Genomic DNA, 15489 nt, shown 5'->3' with positions numbered 1-15489 from the left:
ACCCTGTTCTAGTAAGCAGATTGGATTAGGGCCACTACGAGAAACATGAACGGAAATGCCCTTTCAGTCCTTCCCAGCATGCCTTTCTTTCCGTCTCCGGCAAGCCTTACAGCTGGCCTGTCACTGACCATTCTGAAAAAAAGTTCACAAACCGACCAAAGGATTTTCTTCAAGACTGCAGGATGTGACTTGCCTTTAAATTTGAATAAAAATCAGGTCACTTAGCCAGAGTATGGGAAAACAAATTGGTTCTATATGGTTGCTACAGGCTGTATCGGGTCACGTAAGGTCATTGTGTTTGTGTATTTTTTTCCAGACATTTTTCTTTGTCACACCACATCCTGCTTGAGTTTTTGACTATTTATGATAAGCTGTAAAGTTAAACTGTAACCAAATTACTTTTTTAAGGGAAGACGATATATATATTTGGCTTGGCTTGATCTGCCAAAAAAAATAATATATCATACATATATATATATATATATATATATATATATATATATATATATATATATATATATGTATACTGTACAGTATAGTCTGTATTGTGCATGTCTGGACAGTCATGGAAAAAGCAGATCAAGCCAAGGTTTTACTGACCATGCCAAATTATTAAAACAGAGCAGGAAGGAAAGATTTACTCAAAACTATGGTGAAGTAATAAAAATAAATGACATCGTTTTAGGAACAAACTATTACTATGAAAATAGTAGTGCAATCTTTTTAACATGTCTTATGCTCAGTATCAGATAGAATTAGGGCTTTTGGACAGAAAACTTTGGCGCAGCACAAAGAATGATAGAAGAAGTTAAACGAGTAAAAAAGGAAGTATTTGAAGAATTTATTGCTGCGTTTACTGAATATCTCTCATTTGGAACCTATTAGTTGCATACATCCTGCTGAGATGAAGAGAGTGCTGAGTGTGCCATGAGAAAGCTTTTAAACAGGGTCATTACACTGACATTCACTCTCCCATCCCTCACTGTCTGCTAAAACGGTGTGCAATGTGCTTTCTTTGCCTGTCTATATTTTAAGTGAAAAATGTAGCAGAGAATACAAGGCTTGGGGTTATACAGTGTCCCAAGCATTTCACTGCATCCAGAGTGAGCTTTATTCTTTCTGTTTTATCCCCTGGTGTTCACCCTGCAGTCTGTTTTTCTTCCAACATACAAATACTGCCCAGTACCAGATTTAGCAATTTCTTCCCACTCTATGAGACACATTAGTTGAAAAAATGCAGCAATTCAAGCCAAACGAAGACTTCACCATTTCGGGTCCAAGCTGCTGATTTAGTCTACAAACATAGACTTTTTGTATTGTTTATAGTTTGTAAATAGATTCATGTATTTATATGTCAGAGATAGTGACAGCAAATTACAATCATCCCTCATTAATCAGATCAAAACCTTAAAAGCAAAGATATTTTTGCCAACCATCTCTCTGACATGACACTGTTCTCCTGGTTGAGAACCCTAATGGGTTGTAGGAAGAGGAGCGTCTTCGTGCCGGCTATTCGGGCCGTAAACCAGGAGAACACCTGAGCCTGGACCTTTTCTGGACTTTTCAGGACTACCCACATCACCCACTACCTCATCCGGACTTTAACAAAATAGCACAATTTGCACAATATGCACATGTTGTACTTTAAAAATATACGCTATATATTATTGTTAATTTTAAATATTCACATGCATCATCGTACCATATTCAGTTACTCCCTTTATTTTTGATACATTTATTTCTTCTTTAATTTGTGTCTTATTTGTTTTCCTTGACGTTATTTTTATTCTTTACCTTAGTGAAATCTGCTATTTTTATATATACAGTCGTAAAAAGCATTTCACTACATGCTGTACTGTGCATAATTGTGTATGTGACAAATACAATTTGTGATTTGAATCATAATGTTTTAAACCATAATTATAGTGTGTGTGTGTGTGTGTGTGTGTGTGTGTGGGTGCTGGAGTGAGAAGAGTGGTCAGAAACAACAGTTTACATGATGATCATATCACATAATTAATGTGTTTAACAGTCCAGTCAGAGCTCATATAACTGTTTTCATCCCATATGTGTAGTTAATGTGTAGTTAAATATATACTTGTTTATATTCATTCCATCCAACTTGTATCGTTTCTTTTACTGTGAAACCCCACAATCTACATTTATCTTATGTCATCACAACCTCTGACTCTTGTGCAATCATTCTTGTTTATCCCGATGGTCACTGAACAGTCACACACACACATATGCATGCATGTATACACATCCCACACAACCAACAGTAGTCATGGAAACTGTTCCTAGAAGCACAACCATTATTACTATTCAGTGTGGCTGTGTGGGAGAAAGAGAGCAGCTCTGATTGCACTGGGAACATTAACTCTCCCACATGTGTCCTTAATACACCAGAGAGCACAATTTTACAGCTTTTCAAACATCCATGTTCACAACCCCAAACTTTTTAAGTCACCAACTTGAGCCAGACATCACCATTTATTAGGTAACACATCAAATGTCGAAGAGCATTTATAACTTCATTACATAAAACTATTACAGCAGTGCAGTTCTCTTATAAGTAAAACAGGCAAAACTAAAATGGGTTATCACTAATATAAAAACCTTTTTCTTTTTAATTAATATAAATATTTCTTTAATACAGAACCCATAGCAAAATATGACCTCTCAAATACACAAACCCATAATTTCCATGCATTCAATTCCCTGCATTCACAATCATGAAGATCTCACTACATTAATGTGCCTCTACACTACTACATGGTTACATAAGAGTGGGTCAAAATGCGGTTGCATGACCCAGCATAAATCGACAGGCCACATTTATCTGAATTAGTTCAATACATATATATTTAAATCGACTGACAATATATTTAATCATATTGCACAAGCATATTCACGTAGGCGTGGATTCTGTGATCAAAGTACACACGGAAATCATCCTGATTGCTCGCAGCTCTCCAGATAAAATTTACACTGTCCTTTTGTTGTCTTTTCATTTCAGTAAATTCTGAACTACCAATACAACAAAATGAAATACCATTCATGTTAGATTATATCTCTATGTTCAGTTATTAAACATCTCATCACTAAAATAAACGAATTTCTTTGTCTTTTCTGTTTGCATATTCCAACCTCGAACCTGATAGTCTGAGCACGGGTCTGCCACAGTGTGCCGTTGCAACATAAACTAAAACAATTGAATAAATGTGCATTAATTTTATACTGCAAATGTTATATTTATGGAACATTTAACTTTCGATTAAATAGAAAAATATCACTATGATATCTTGTGTTTATTAGCTAAAAACTTTGGTCCTCTCTAAAATACTTAATAATTGTCAGCTGATCCACTCTTCATATCTTTGTATTTCAGTCCCCTTCAGAGTTTACATGAAAATAAGAATTCTTTCATTTTTTTTTTATAATGATCACTTACCAGGCTGTTTTAAATAAAACACTTAATACAAAATAAATGTTATATGTAAATAGATGTTGTATTGGTCAACTTGAACCAAATAAAAACCAGAAACCAAAAGATCTAATAATTAACACCGAATATTAACACAGAAATTGCTTGAGTTTATCAACCACGTCTCTGCAAAGAAATATTTAAAGGAACAGGATTCCACAGTCGCATATAAAATACTGCATTAGCAATTCCCAGCTCTTGTCCTGCCAGTTTCCTTCCCTGCATTTTCACTAACGTTCCTGCTCCAACACAAGTCCATCTAGCACCAGAACTGGAAATCACTGAGCAGAAGAGTTTTAATAGATAAACATCTGTGCACATAAATGATTGTAAAGACAAATCTGAAGTTCATGCTTTATAAGCTTTGGCCCCTTGGGAACTTTGACATCATATCTCTATATCTGAGTCCATTTAAGCTCGGCAGTCAGTTTAAAAGAACATGACAGTGTTGTTAATTACCGATCCCATAGTTAAATCAATCTGACCAATAAGGCTCTGAAGTCCAAAATATAACCAGCATATAATCCTTTAAACCCTTACAAAAATGTTACATCATCCTGTGACTGCACCCAGCGCCAGTGTGCATCATACTCCAAGTGCACTTTACCATTCATTTTGCAGCTTTCCAGTTCTACCTTGCCATTCTTGTAAATCTTACCCTTAGGGCTCAGGGTCTTTGCCAGTCTCTCAGCTGCAAGAGCCTTAGGGGAGTCTGTGTCTTGCTTAACTGTGCCATCCAAGACTGGAGTATTAGCTCCATTACTCTTACTGGCTTCTTCATGGTTAGAGTCCAGGTTAGAAGGTCTCACGTCCCCTTTAGGGCCATTGGGTTTCACCTGAGCGGGTTTAGAGTTGTCTGTGCATGCAGGTGCAGAGCAGAGCACTGACTCAGCACCACTGGAGGTGCAGTATTCATCCAGATCATCAGCCAGTGTGTCCAGGTAGCTACCGATGGAGATGTTATCCAGCTTGTCATGGGGCTCATGCAGGCTGCTCCAGCTGCCTCCAAGGCTGTACTGACTACCTGTCAAGCTGCTGCAGTGGCTGGTAAGCAGGCCACGCTCTTCCATAAGCCATTTTGCAGCCTCAATGCCCTCGTGCAGTGCCACAAGTTGTTGCAGGATTTTCACATCCACCGCCCGGAGATGAGCCTAACACCACCAAAGACATAATAAAGAAGATCTATTTAAACATAAGACACAATGTTTGATACTCAAGTAATACATTATTCAGGGACATGCTGCCTATTCTGATTGGTCAGCAGGCCTAAAGCTAACAGACCTGACACTATTGCAGTCCTGCAAATGTTTATTAACATGTTCTTTCTAATGTTAGTATTTTCTTTGGATCATTTAATGTACAGAAACCTAATCATTAATATGGTGAAACTTTTTGTTATGATTTCTTTTTTAAACATTGATAGGTTTAACATTTACAGAAGGATTCTCCAGTGCCAGTGTTTTATAAGTCAATGTTTTGTTTTTTTACAACAGTTCTGGATGAGAGGGATTCTGAAGCTTTATGTTTTGTTTGATTAAATTCAAGCAAGACATAAAAAAAGTCAGTTAGAAGACAAGTATTTGTTATATTATAAGTGATAGCAGAAACTACCTTGTCTCTGAGAGGTCCCACATTAAATGTAAGTATAAACTGTTTAGTATGTGTTGCTCATTATTTAGTTGGTGCAAGAAGAATAAACACTTTGAGACATGCTGATACAGAAAATCGAAAAGATGTTCTTCATTTTGTGACACATCACACCACCGTGTAAGTGAAGAAGCCTTGTCATGTTTTATCCCTTACATATAAAAAGGAAATCGACTGTTTTAAATCTGTTTAAATAAGAGAAATTGCACCTGTTGGTATACCGTTGGTAGGATTAGCGTTGCGTAATCCTAGTGTGAATGCCGTTGGCCTGTTATGCTGAGGAAGGCTAGGAGGCCATTATGATAAGTGCTTTTGAAATTTATGGAGCTCTCTGACAACATCAATTCTCTGTAGTGTACCTCTTATAGCACTGGACATATTTTCTTAAATAAACAAATTGAGTACATAAGAGTAGTTTGTTTTACAATATACTGTTAATAGCAGTGTCTAAAATATAGTGCTAAAACCACATTATGTGTGGATTTAAAAAAATAAAGAGCCCTAAGTAGGTCTTATGAATATGTAATGAAGCATTTTTGTAATATACTAATCTTTATTTTTTTAGTTAGCCCTTAAATGTTTTGAGATTTTTTAAGACATTTTAATATATAGTGCTGTATCCATAAAAGCATTTGTTTCACATTGGGTCACTGTAACTCCCTCGAGGCCAAATCAATGAAGAGATAAATGGGGCGTATTGATTGTTCTTCTGAACATTTGTGAACTCATGTCTCCACTTATAACTTATCTACACCAGTTCACCTGTCACCTGTATAGTGGAATAAAGCAGCATGCAGATCTGGACTCTCATACCATGTATGATTGTGTATGTGACAAATATAATTTGACTTGATTTGAAAATTATGTGAACACCTGAACATCAAACCCATATGTGATTTTAAATGTTATAAACACCCTAAAACAGATTTAGTCCTGTTTGCTGTTCCAATAAGCTCCGCTCCACTCCACTCCACCGGGAAGGCTTTGTACTAGAGTGTGGTGTGTCGCTGTGGGGATTTGTGCTTATTCAGCATTAGTGAGGTCAGGTGAGGAGGACTGAGGTGTAGCCAGTGTTTCAGTTAATCCAGTGTCCAGTGAGGTTAAGTTCAGGGCACTGTGCAGGACATCCTCTAGTCCTTGTAAACCATGTGTTAAGAGAGTTTGCTTTGTGCACACGGGCATTGTCATGCTGGAACATGGTTGGGCCTCTTACATTTCAGTGAAGGGAAAATGTAATCATACAGCATGCAAAGACTTTCTATATATTTGTGTGTTTTTTAATTTGTGGTAAACCTTTAAACCCATGCATTGATGTGATGGTCAGATGTCCATATGTCCCTGCAATTATTTAAGCATTTAAGCAGTGCAGTGTGTGTGCATGTGTGTGTTTTGATTCTGGTTAACATCTAGTTTTAGAGACTGAGACAGAGTTGTGGTGTGAGATTTTTAGCCCATAGTATGCAGTTTGCCACATGGCTTTGTATAGATTAATACATGCAGTTGAGCAGAATGGTTTTTACTTACTTCTAATACTTTTTTCTATCTGAAAGCAGCTTCTAAACCACAAATGTCCACATCCTATATCCAGCAACTGCCTGCCAGCAGCACTAACCATATGCTTATGTAATATAAATATAGGTTTATATGTCTATAAGGAGAATGCTAAGTATAACTATTGTGTTTCATGTTTTCCCTGAAACCTAATGAAATTCAGCAGCTCCCCACTGATCTCCAGGCTGTTTTAGCTCATCTATAATGTCTAAACTGCAGTCTCATCCAAACATACCACATTTTGCCATAGAGGTAGCTGGAGATATAGACCTTTATGTGTAGCAGCATCTGTTTGTATGCCATGTTGCAGAATTAAAAGTGTGTTTTACATGTATTAAGAATAAAAAAAAATCAAGTAATAAATCAGTAGAGAAAGGAAAGACCCTGGAGATACAGATGAAGCAGAAAATGAAACGGTTTGTAACTGCATTATTTACAGCTGTAGTCAGTGTTACTAATTATAGTACAAATGAAACAGAGAAAACAATAAAGTGTGTGAGTTTGTGTGTGCATGTGAGTGTGTGTGCGTGTGTGCGTGCGTGTGTGTGCGCGCACGTGTGTGTCGGGTGGGTCGGTTGGTTTTAAGAGTGTGTGTTTGGGAAGGAGGGAGATACTGAAGAAATGGTAGCAGAAAGTTCCATACAGAAAAATAACCGTGGGACATGAAGGGAGTCGAGTACCTCAGATTCAGAGACTGAGAAACTCGATTCCCAAACAACCACTGAATATAATAATGGGCTTCACTGTTTGGCGGAACTCATAATATGCTTTAAATTTACAAAAGATTACAGATTTATTACAGAGTTGTTCAAAAACCCTCACACAAGTAAAAGGTCAATTAGTAAAGAGGAAACATTACAGTAATGTACTGGTAATGTGCAAAACACCAAACCAGTTTCTAAATGGATTAAGATGATTTAATTCCTTATGGTACTTTTGTTTGTACTGGAGTTTTTGTAAAAAAAAAAAAAAAACTGACAGGAATTAATAACTCAAATCCCAAGAGAGCCACCCACAATTTCTTGCCAAATGAGTAATTGTAATGTAATGTAATGTAATGTAAATTAAAGAGATAAGTAATGTATAGAAAGTGAGAGACAACCAAAGACATAGAGAGAAGAGAAAGGAAAGAAAGAGAAATGGTAGTAGAAGTAGTGGTGTGAGGTGGGCTCTGATGGCTGGATTCTTCTCTGAGGGTTTGGGCTTGGATCAGTCTGGCTCCACGCCTCAGTCTGAGGCAAATCGAGCTGCTCATAAATTCACTTTTCTTCCTGGCTCAGCACTGATGTGGTTAAGTTCCTCTTCCCCAACTCACCCTGTCTGCAATGCGTATTGTAAACCCACGTGTGTTAAACTACATACATGAGTAATGTCTTGGAATATTCTGTCTAAGCCATGAAGCCTAAGAATTCCTCCCTACTTGTGGTTCAACACTGGTGAGATATAAATGACTATATACACAGTACATTTTGTCAGGATGTAAAATAAATATAGCTATTAATCTAAATTAATCTAAGTCTAAGGTTATTAGTCCATCATCCTTTGTACCCACTTTTCCGTGACTGGCATATGTGACAACAATCTGTTACATCTGAAGCAGGGAGGACTGAAGGATCTTTATTTTCACAGCCAGACAGTTCCAATTTTTCCATTATTGTTCCAACTCTAATCCCTGGAATTCTCATTTTCCCTACAGGGGCGTTCTGCTCTGTTAAGTATCACACCACAGACCAGGATCAAGTGTGTGCATATATTTGTTTTGTGGATAACTGATGTCCTTATTTATCATTAGCTTCCTATATAGATACTTTGTTGATTTTCCTGGTCAGACCCTATGTCAGGAAGGTAGTCAAGGTAAAGAATCAAATGCCATTTTGTCCAAATATTACAGAGTGTATGCAAACACTACCAAAGTCTATGTTGACATCACAGGCAGCCCAATGTCAAACTGCAGTCATCTGACTGCATGACTAGACATCAAACCCTGCATCCCTAGGCACACTCTGTTTTTCTCGATGTCTGCTGCTGCACACAGACATAACGACACATTTAATTATAAAAAACAGAACCCCTTCCACTGAAACTGCACCACATATCAGTCTGTCCTTCAGTGCTTCTTTGTCCTCCATGCAATTACTTAGCACTTCTCATTGCCCCTATCAAGCTAGAGTCATTGCTTCCATCTGTCAGCACACCATCCCCTGTGTTTTCCATCTGTGCAGCGAAAGAGAGAGAAAAAGACAGGGAGAGTGGGAGTGAGCAGAGAAAATGAGTTTACGTAACACTTGCACTTACAGACTTGTGCTGTCATGCACGTCACACAGTGCACAGGTGTTCAAAACAATGTCCTTGTGGTATCTAATTTATTTAAACAAGTTGTTTCATCTCCTTATTATACATTAAACATTATAACCTATTTGCTCTTTAAGCAGATGTTCTAACATCACACCTACAGTATCAAATCTAGTTGGATCCAGTTTGCTTCCATACAGCTTAACTAGTCTACTTTTCTCCTAACCTTTGCCACTGCATCACAGGCGATTATGAGGCCAACACACTGCGGTCACACACCGCAGCAGATCCAGGTGTCATAGCCACAGAGAATAAGATCAGAGTCAATGACAGCTAGCTTACCACATTTTAGGACTAACAACATTGAAGATAACGAAGATAATCTCCCATCAACTGCAATCAAGCACCCATTTCAGAGGAAGTACTGATAAACATAACATAAATCACTGCTGACACTGAGTGAGTAACATATGCATTTTCTCTACAGGTCTTAGCTGTGTGGTCAAAAAATTATATATTTGGGCAAATTCTTATAGTATATGCAAAAATCAATAACGGATCTGTTTAGAAGAGAATTATTTTCCAGATTCCATCTTAGACATTGTAAAGTACCAAAAAAAAACAAATGATGAAAGCCTCAGTTTTTAATTTTGATGTCTAACAAGATTGGAGATAATTGTAGATGGCTCTTGGTCCACTTATGTGTGAGTGATATATTTAGGCTACTGTACTTTATGTTAGGTATTCGTATGCGGACCTCCCTCAATTCAAATATAGAATCTGCAGTGGTCACTGCAAAAATGTAGGGTTTCTTTAGACATGTGCTTGACTCATCTTTTAAAGCTCCATCTTTGGCCTAGTCTGAACATCCTGGCAGAGGCAAACACATTTTGGACTGAAATATCCTGGTACATTCATGATGCCATCAATCTTCATAACCACCAGCCACAAAACAGCCCCAAACATTAGTGATCCACTGGCATATTTTACAGTGACTATTAGTTGCATTTCCACGCAGGCAGTTCATTTTTGTTGTCAGATAACATACTAGTGTCCAAAAAGTTACATTTGGTTTCATGTGAGTTCAAAACATGATGCCAAAAGTAGTTTTAGTGATGCTTAATGAAGTTCAGATGCTAAATTTTGCAGGTGCTCACAGCAAGGGCAACACATTTAACAGTCCATTAAAAATAATCACAATTTTAAGTTTAATTACAATACAATTCTAAAAGAATTCTACAAAATACTATATCTGTCCTTTGTCATACTCCTCAATATGTGCTCATGGGTACTTAGTTCTTGATTTTAGTTCCAGGCAAATTTCCTTCTATTTCAGACATGTAAAACTTTTTTTTTTTTTTTATATTTTATCGATGTCCTGATTTGGTCAGGTCAACCACCATTTGTCTCTTTTGTGCTGAAATATTTTATCCTGTTTTTATGTGAAAATGAATGCCTGCATCATTTCCAATGCTGTATGATTGTAGCATGTAGCAGAATCAAAATTTGTTGTTTTTTCCCCAGTTAATTAAACAGCGGCTCCCGTTCCCTGCTCTACTCAGCAGTTTTTTCATGTTTTCTACCATCTCAAGCCTTGTAAGTGGGAGGTGAGTAACTGCACCAGAGGAGGTGAGAATACAGTGAGGAGGAAGACTACTGTTAAAATTCAATCTGTCAGCTAATTATCAAGCTCTTCATGAGCTGAGTCAAGACTAAACAGGGTAAACACTGCAATTTGTAGAGTTAATGTTCCTCAAGATTAAGATTGAGAACCACTGACCTAAAACCACAGAATTACTTGTTGTTCAATATAATAAACTGGCTGGAGCCGCAGGATTCTCCTGATCTTCAAACAGCCTAATCAATACTGACGTCAAGACTAATTGGAAAGACGGCTGACAGAGGCAATACTTATAATGGCTTTCCACTGACTTCCGATATATTTCCCACTCAATCAAGAGACTTATGGTAACATCCAGGACTTATTTTCTTAATGGCTCTGAATTATTTCAGTCAGCTGCCTGTGGAATTTGAGAAGAATGTGATGGATCATGTGCATTTGATTAGTTATTGGAAAATAGTCTACAAATGAAACAATATATGTTTCTTTTTCCAAACTGTATGCGTGTATATATTTTAAATGTCAAGATTATGCATGCTTGGCCTTATTCCCATACTCTACTATTCACATTTAAATCATTTTTACACAAACGGGTTCTTTAAGGTTCTAAATCTATTTAGATTATATGGAAATTATTCACTGAGAGTTTTCCATGTTTAAAGAAGTATTGTAAGGACAAATGGGTCATGTGTCATATACGCAGCTTTGTAACATGTTTAGAGCTTTGTTACATTGGCATGGAACGTTAATAGTTACTATGATGTTTTTTTTTGGAAATGTTGGTGGACTGGTCTGTGGACTTTAAGCTGTTATATGTATATATAATGGTAATGAAAACAGCCCACATAAAGAATGTACAACTCAGGATTACACAGTCCAAAATTTTCACTCTGATTGTATAGAAAATAGCTAAGATTGGTAACATTCTTTTGCAATCTTTATACGAAAAACATTCATGCTGTTCATAACTACATTCATAACTACAATAATGCAGTTCATGTTCAGTTCTGAAGCCTTTCTTCAGTCGCAGTCTAAATGCTCAGGCCACCATGTTGCACAAATGAGGTGCCCTGCTCTGAATAAACAGCAGTTCCTCTTCTCCACCCTTCCTTTTTCCATCACTCTGGTACAGGCTAATCTTATCTTATCATGATGTTATTACTTAATGTTATAACTCTCTCTAACTGATTCCAATTCACTTCCACTGACACCTCTTTGGAAGCCATATGTTCCTCTGAGTATGATTGAGAATCAGACAGAGAAGATCTGTAAAAAAAAAAAGTAGCTGTTACTACCATCGGTGATTTCTGACTAGTCAAAATATATTCGGTGTAGCGTATTATAAATGCATATTCGGTGTAGTTTAACACACACACGGTGGCAGAGAAGCATCCCAACACAGTCAGTTCTAAAGGATCTGTTGTTGCATGGCAACCTTGAGTCCTTGTGCTGATTCAACAGCAAATGGAGGCTGTACTCCACTGTGTGTTTTCAACAGGAACACTTGGCTAATGTGTAGAATCCCTGCTAGTCCAAGCTCCACGCCAAGGGTGCTAGTAAAGATTTTGGGGCCCCTGACAGGTTATTGCTCCTATCCCCACTACCCTGCCAAGCAGTCCTTGCTGCCTGAGGTTCCACTTGGACCTCTGTGTATCCTTTGGTGCTTGGACTTGTACCATTGCCACATACACATCTAAAAGTGGTCTGCCATATACATACCCAGCCAGTGGTGGTTTTATAGTAGTCTTTTCACCTGATGAATAAGATAAAGAATTGGTGACAAGATCTGAATAACAACAGATGGGACAGAGTGCACAATTAATCCTTGTGTTCTGGTTGCCGCGTAGCAATGGATCTGAAAAAAAAAAAGATATCTGAAATGTCCAAATTTGAATACATCTATGTTTTAGGGAACAGTAACCAATTTCTTTTGTTTGGGTATGCTTGCCAGGAGTACTAATGAAATACTACATGGAGGTAATGTGAGATAAAGTGTATTCACCTTTTTGTGTATAAAGCTATTGGAGTCATATTTCACTACTTTTTTAATGTGTATTATAACCTTCATAGTGATGCAGCAAATTTAAACGAAGTGTCTGGATTCCTGTGAAGTAAAGAAGATGAGCCACTTTTCTTGGTTAAACCAAAAAAGAAAGTATGGCAGTTTTGGATGGACGCAAGCACTTTATTGCACATTGTATTATTATGCGTGCAAACGCATCTTTACGCAAAGCAAGAGCGTGCTTTTAAAGCTGGTTCACTTAACCTGTAGTCACATTTATAGTAAGATCGACCAGATAGTAGTCTTACCATCTCGACTTTCAGCTTCCTGATCTTCTCATCCAGTCCTTGCTCGCCGCTGTGTGCGCTCTCCTGCCGGATGACTTTGCTGTGCTCGCCGCGTTGCGCTGCGTCTTGTCGCATCCACCTGAGCAATCCTTCCGGCGTCTTCCTCCCCACCTTCACCTCCAACTCTTTCAGATCAGGCACACATTCACTTCCATTCACTTCATCCATGATGCGTTCTTCAAACAGAGCTACTTTCACTGCGATTTCGAGCTGCCAGGCTGATTTTAGACCAGGTTTAATGAAACCGTGCAGTCAGCTACAGCGACCATTCTCACCTTCCATTTAGTTTCTGCTTTATACAGTACATCTACACAAAACATGAATGAATCTCATGAAGTCATGCTATAAAAATCGTCGTTCCATTCAAGCTATGAATGACGCAGTGACAACGAAAAATAGTCTACTGAGCTCCTAAAAAAATACAGTATTGTGTATTTTCCCAATCATAATGTCCATCCTCAGGTGCGCAGCAGAAGGACCAGTTTAGCATCATATGCCACTATGACAGCTCCATTACATCGGAGTAATAGCGAGTGGAGAATTTGTTCTGTCTGGAATCTATGAAATCATTAATCCTCCGAATCTGATGAACTCAGTTGCCCAGTTTTGACCCATCGCTGTGGCAATAGCCGAGACGCAAATTCCACCTGCATGACAGTTATTGCCGAATAAAAAAAACTGCGAGTTATGTGCCGTACATACCGTAGTATAACACCACCCTTCTCTCTCTCTCTCTCTCTCTCTCTCTCTCTCTCTCTCTCACACACACACACACACACTCACACACACACAACTACCGTAATTACACACTACAGTCTCCTCCCACACCCACATCCATATCCTAAAAAAATAAAATAAATAAAAATATATTTTTAATGAATTTATGAATATCACTATGTAACCTAAATGTATATTAAATTTGTAGATCAAAATATATTTATTTATTTTGTACATAATTAATTATAACTAAAGCACCCCATGCATGCAATCTCAATAAAAACCTAACAAACAACTTTTAATTAATTAATTAATTAATTACATTTTTTAAAAAGTCATTTACCTAAATTATGGATTAATATTTTAGCATTTTGTCCCCACATCACATTAAAAGATATTATGTGTAGGACTTTTATTTTCTGCTGACATGTTTAGCTTAGATGACTGTGTGTAAAGTTAAAAAGAATAATGTGCAATTAGTCATTGCACATTCATTTATCCTTGTAAAGTTTGTTGTACTGACAGCCAGTCACATCTCAGCCGATGTGTGTAGTACAGCGGGCAGTAGCACTTGAATCGGGGTGCTTTTTTCCAGGCACCCCGGCTACTCACTTGTCTATCCTATTATTGTAATATTAGCTTTGTGTTACCTCTGTACATAGAGGATGAATAGTTCAGCACGGTTTTGTAATTTGTCTGCCATCTGCAGTTAGGCTTTATAATTGCTATAATTGCTCCTCTGCTACATAGAGACATGTTCAAGTTAAATTCCAGCACTAAAATTCCTATGAATTATTGCAACAGCTTAAAATGTCTGCTCCCAAAGGCAGCTGGCAGCTCATAAAAATGTGATTTCCTTTCTGAAGTTATTTTCCGCAGCAGATTTACCTGTCATCCTCAGTAAGGTAGTCTCATATTTTTTCTACCTCATTTTCACTCCAAGGACATAACACTTCCAGGATCTGATGCAATATAACCTAGTCCCCAAAGCTAAGGCACAACAATATAGAATATGTTACATTTAGAAAGTCTTTATAAAGATAAGATCTTTTAATGCTGTACAGTAAATCTGTATGTAATTTGTGTTCTTTGCTTTTTTTTTTAAATTTGGAATAAGAATAGATTTTGTGTGGTCAATTCCAGAAAATCCTTCTTGTTTTCATTCTGGTGAATGTAAATTTGACAATCACATTGGAACTGCAATATGGCTAGATATTTTAATAAATAGTTATTAAATAGTATGCATTATATTATTAATAAATAGTACTTTCTAATAGTACTTTAATAGACTTTTTTAATAGTCCAGAAACAGTACAGAAGCTTCCTAAAACCTAGACTCATTAGGGAGAATGTGTTGGTGAACTCATTTCTACCTGACATGTTACAAAAACTATTAACTTGTATGTATTACTTTGTTTTGTTTGCACGTATTAGATTTTTTTTTTTAGTAGCGGTTAGTGACAAGACATGTAAAACTAATTCAAATAGAAACAGAAAAAAAATATATATATATATATATATATATATATATATATATATATTATGGAAATTTATATATATATATATATATATATATATATATATATATATATATATATATATATATATATATATATATATATATAAAGAAGAAAAAAATAGGAATAACACAATAAATACATACATTTAAAGTTTAAAATGCATTTAAAAATATTAATTCAAAATTTAAAATACTATATATCTATCCCTGTCCATAAAATATTATTATTATTATTATTATTATTATTATTATTATTATTATTATTATTATGTTGATATTTTACAGTATCAAGGTACATTTTAATGT

General features: G+C 36.6%; 1 protein-coding gene across 1 annotated transcript; it reads right to left on the bottom strand.

Moving 5' to 3' along the window:
• Window positions 1-2523: 2523 nt before the first annotated feature.
• Window positions 2524-13648, bottom strand: lurap1 (leucine rich adaptor protein 1). The gene is made up of 2 exons (XM_060867633.1): window positions 12909-13648; window positions 2524-4638 (listed from the first exon to the last, which is right to left on the bottom strand). The coding sequence occupies exons 1-2, from the start codon at window positions 13113-13115 to the stop codon at window positions 4024-4026; spliced, it is 822 nt and encodes a 273-aa protein (XP_060723616.1). The 5' UTR covers window positions 13116-13648; the 3' UTR covers window positions 2524-4023.
• Window positions 13649-15489: the final 1841 nt, after the last annotated feature.

This window comes from Tachysurus vachellii, chromosome 4 (genome assembly GCF_030014155.1).
Source record: "Tachysurus vachellii isolate PV-2020 chromosome 4, HZAU_Pvac_v1, whole genome shotgun sequence".
NCBI classification, from domain to species: Eukaryota; Metazoa; Chordata; class Actinopteri; order Siluriformes; family Bagridae; genus Tachysurus; species Tachysurus vachellii.
Note: the sequence above shows the minus strand (reverse complement) of the source record. Positions and strands in the feature narration are given on the sequence as shown.

Excerpts from the sequence above, each read along its gene's own strand:
- lurap1 (XM_060867633.1), bottom strand. The coding sequence starts at position 13,115 with ATGGATGAAGTGAATGGAAGTGAATGTGTGCCTGATCTGAAAGAGTTG. Across the intron at positions 4,639-12,908 it reads GGAAGCTGAAAGTCGAGATG|GCTCATCTCCGGGCGGTGGA; the intron begins GTAAGACTACTA and ends TGGTGGTGTTAG.